Source organism: Pollachius pollachius (assembly GCF_949987615.1).
Source record: "Pollachius pollachius genome assembly, chromosome: 11".
NCBI classification, from domain to species: Eukaryota; Metazoa; Chordata; class Actinopteri; order Gadiformes; family Gadidae; genus Pollachius; species Pollachius pollachius.
This window is the reverse complement of record NC_136944.1, coordinates 20,567,760-20,571,633: the sequence shown is the minus strand read 5'-3', so window position 1 is coordinate 20,571,633 and position 3,874 is coordinate 20,567,760. Positions and strand designations below refer to the sequence as shown.

General features: G+C 53.0%; 1 protein-coding gene across 1 annotated transcript in view; it reads right to left on the bottom strand.

The window, feature by feature from the left end:
• Window positions 1–2,641: 2,641 nt before the first annotated feature.
• Window positions 2,642–3,874, bottom strand: part of LOC307082565 (cAMP-dependent protein kinase type I-beta regulatory subunit-like) — a gene marked incomplete at its 3' end in the record, with an annotated part of 54,275 nt that continues 53,042 nt past the window's right edge. Inside the window, exon 8 of the mRNA XM_079746185.1 lies at window positions 2,642–2,665. Within this exon, the coding sequence (XP_079602311.1) occupies window positions 2,642–2,665 (24 nt within the window). The remainder of the gene's footprint in view (window positions 2,666–3,874) is intronic.

Here is a 3,874-nt window from a genome sequence, read left to right as displayed (position 1 = left end):
GGGTTAGAGAGACAGAGAGCGACGGACAGCACCAGGGGGTTACTCCCGGTTTCTAACCCTCCCCGCGGGCCCGATGCAGAGGAGCATGCTCGGATGTCGGGCTTACATTGCTTACACTGTGGACGACCCCGCGACGCCTAAGGTGGGTAGGGATCAGGATGGGACGGGGGGGCCCATGGGCATGCTTCAGCACAGGTGGAGGGTTAGGTTTCCTTCACTCCAAAGCAAAGTTTTTCTTCTGCAAAGCGCTTTTTATCTTTAATGTCATGACAATAACTGTTGATCTCTTGTTTTGTGGTTCCCCCCCCACCACACACATCCTTTGTTCCGCACTCTCCCATCTTGCCAGATCTCTCGTTTCACTAAACTTCAAACACCACACACACAAACACAAACACACTACACGCACAGACACACAAACACACACACAGCCTCACACAAACACACACAAACCACACACACACACACACTCACTCATATGCACACACACACACACACACACACAAACAGACCTCAGACGACATCTCCTCACGAGGCTCCGAACAGTAAGCCAGCAGAACAGGAGACGAGGAGGCAGGAGATGAAACGGGGTGAGGGGGTAAACAGATCTGTGAGGGACACAGCGCGGGCGGTGTGTTTAGTTGGACCGAGATGAAGGCTGCCGGGTCGAGGATGGGCCGCGATGTGTGTGTGTGTGTGTGTGTACGCGTTGTGTGTGTGTGTGTGTGTGTTCTGAGTTTGGTTGTTGTGGCTCCACACCTCTGCTCTTTGATGCCTCCGAGACCTCAAACAGCCCGCGGCGAGACGCTCACAGGCCTGCCCAGCAGATAGAGCTCTAGGGGGGGAGGGGGGGAGAACCGCAGCAGTGGGTCCCTGCTGTGTGGGAAGGACAAGGATGGTCCTGTGATGGGGTGTGTGTGTGTGTGTGTGCATGTGAGTGTGTGTGTATGTGTGTGTGTGTGTGTGTGTGTGTTTGTGCGCCCGTGCTTGCAAGCGTGTGCGTGCGCGGGTGTGTTTGTGCATACGTCTGTGCGCGTGTGCGCATGTGTGTGTGCGCGCAAGCGTGTGCAAGTGTACGTGTGTGCACGTCTGTGCGTGTGTGTGAGTGTGTGTATTCAACAAGGTAGGCATCGTTTGACTAGCAGCAGCGCACGGTGCTTGCTGAGCATCTATCAGAGGGCTGGCGGTTGTTTACTAGCGACGCTGATGTCCTGATCATACCTTGGCTGCCCTCCGTCTCACCCATCCTCACCCACCCTCACCCCTCCTCACCCCTCCTTACCCCTCCCCTCGTACCCTAACCGGGATGCCCTAGAGCAGGGGAGCGCTGAAGGTATCCTGAAACCCCGAAAAGTGCTGCGTTGCTCTTTGCCCGCTTTTCGTCTTTATCGTCATGGCGACAGCTGTGTTGAGCTGTGTTGCTTTTTGGTTTTGTTTTTCACCCAATAATCCTTTGTTGTGCGCTCTCTCATTTGCTGACGCTTTGTTCTCTTCAATCAGTCGACTGCTACTGCTAAGACGGCCGCGCATGTTTTGAAAGCCATCCTTGCGACGGAACCGATGGATCAATTTCTATTTATGTTGGCCCGGACCCCAGGACCTTTCCTAGTCAAATCTAAATAAACCTGAATATAGGATTGTAATGATTAAACGCTATACAGTGCTTAAGGGACGGTACAAAACAGTAACAGTGAAAAAAGTCATTAATGTAATAACTAATCTGGTAGCATGGAACCCATGTAGGCATTTGTCTAACAAACTATTTATTTAGGAGACACCGATAGACACACACCTCTGACACGGACAGACAGACAGACACACACACACACTCACAAACAAACGCACTCTCACAGTCACACACACACACACACACACACATCACAGCTTACTGGGTTGGACTGTGAGGCTGCCAAGATACCACACACTTTATAAAAGCGCTTTTCAAATCATTGACAGCAATAATTAACTGCAGGCCCCTATAATTGAATTCCCCCCTATTGCTGCAGAGTGCAAGAAATGAGAGAGTGAGAGTGAGAGACCGAGGGAGTGAGAGAGAGAGAGAGAGAGAGAGAGAGAGAGGGATAATGAGAAAGAGAGAGAGAATCAAAGACAGAACGTGAATAAGACAGACTGAAAGTGAGAGTGGTAGAGTATTGAGAATAAAGAGATCAGATCAGAGACAGAGAGAGCGAGCGACAGAGAGACAAAAAGAGAGACACAGAAAGAGAGAGAGAGACAGAGAGAGAGAGAGAGAGAGAGAGGCAGCCATAGCGAGAGAGCGCAAGAGCCAAAGACATAGAGAGCGAGAGACCCAGAGAGCGAGAGACCCAGAGAGCGAGAGACCCAGAGAGCGAGAGACCCAGAGAGCGAGAGACCCAGAGAGCGAGAGACCCAGAGAGCGAGAGACCCAGAGAGCGAGAGACCCAGAGAGCGAGAGACCCAGAGAGCGAGAGACCCAGAGAGCGAGAGACCCAGAGAGCGAGGAAGCGAGAATGCGTGTGCGTCCGCGCGCGCGAGACAGAGCGGGGTTACCAGGACAGGCTTGGCGCTGGGTGAAACTATGTTCTTAAGGGGGTGGCAGGATTGGCGGGCAGTGCCTGCCAAGTCTACCCTGAGCGGGAGGTCAGGGCATCAAAGACCCTCAACCCCGGTGGCTCTGATTGGCCTGACAGAACACAAAGAGCCGCGTTAACCACTCTGGCACATCCTGCTTGCCGGGCTTCAACCCCCCCCCCCCCCCCCCCCCCCCAGAAGGGCCCGGACCCCCCCCCCCCCCCGCAGAAGGGCCCGGACCCCCCCCCCCCCCCCCCGCAGAAGAGCAACGTTTATAATTAACTCGGGGTTCGGTGTAAAGCAGTGTTTGGGGAAGTATTTAGCCATGCCTGGATGCACCCTCACACACAATGATTACACAAAGCATACTTTCATACGCCTGCGCTGCGGCCGCGTGCACGTGTGTGTGCACGGGTGTGTGCAGAAAGACGCGTGTGTGTATGTGTGTGCGCGCCGGCCGGCCAGAGTTTTCCATTGTGTTTTTTCGAGCACATGTGCAAGTATGTATACTGTATATATACACACAGTGTGCGTGTGTTTGTATAGGTGTGCTGTGTGTGAGTGTGTGTCGTGTGTTGCGTGTAATGAGGATGATTTCTGTGACAGCAGGTCCTGAGAACGCGGTGTTCCCTCTTTAAACATTTTAGACATTCCTTCTCGATAAGCTGCTGGAGTAGGAAGTGTTTTGCAGAAGGTATTAACGCCTCCACCCACTCTGTCAACCACCACCAGAACACAGAACACCCCCAACCCCCCTCGCTCGGTCTGTATCTCTCTCTCTCTCTCTCTCTCTCTCTCTCTCGCTCCTCTGCCTGTCTGTCTGTCACTCTCTGTCCCCCTCTCCTCTGTCTGTCTCTCTCTTTCTCCTCCGTCTACCTGTCTGTCTGTCCGTCTGTCTCTCCCTCCCCTGTCTGTCTGTATGTCTTTCTCAATCGCACCTCTCTCTGTTTGTCCCTCTTCTCCTCTGTCTTTCTGTCTCTCCCTTTGTCTATCTCCCTTGTGTCTGTCTATCTGTCTCTCTCTGCCTGTATGTCTGCTTTCTCTTTCTGTCTATCCGTCTCTCTCTCTCTCTCTCTCTCTCTCTCTCTCTCGTTCCTCTGTCTGTCTGTGTCTATCTGTCTCTCTCTCGCTCCTCTGTCTATCTGTCTCTCTGTCTGTCCTCCCTTTGCTAAACTTTAAGTAGAAGGAGTTGAGGGGTGGACAGCTCAGGGCAAATACTGGGCACTGAAGACTGCTGCGTGTGTGTGTGTCTGTGTGTGTGTGGCTGTGAGAGTGAGCTTGTTTGTGAGTGTGTGTGTGTGTACGTGCGTGTGTTTGCGTG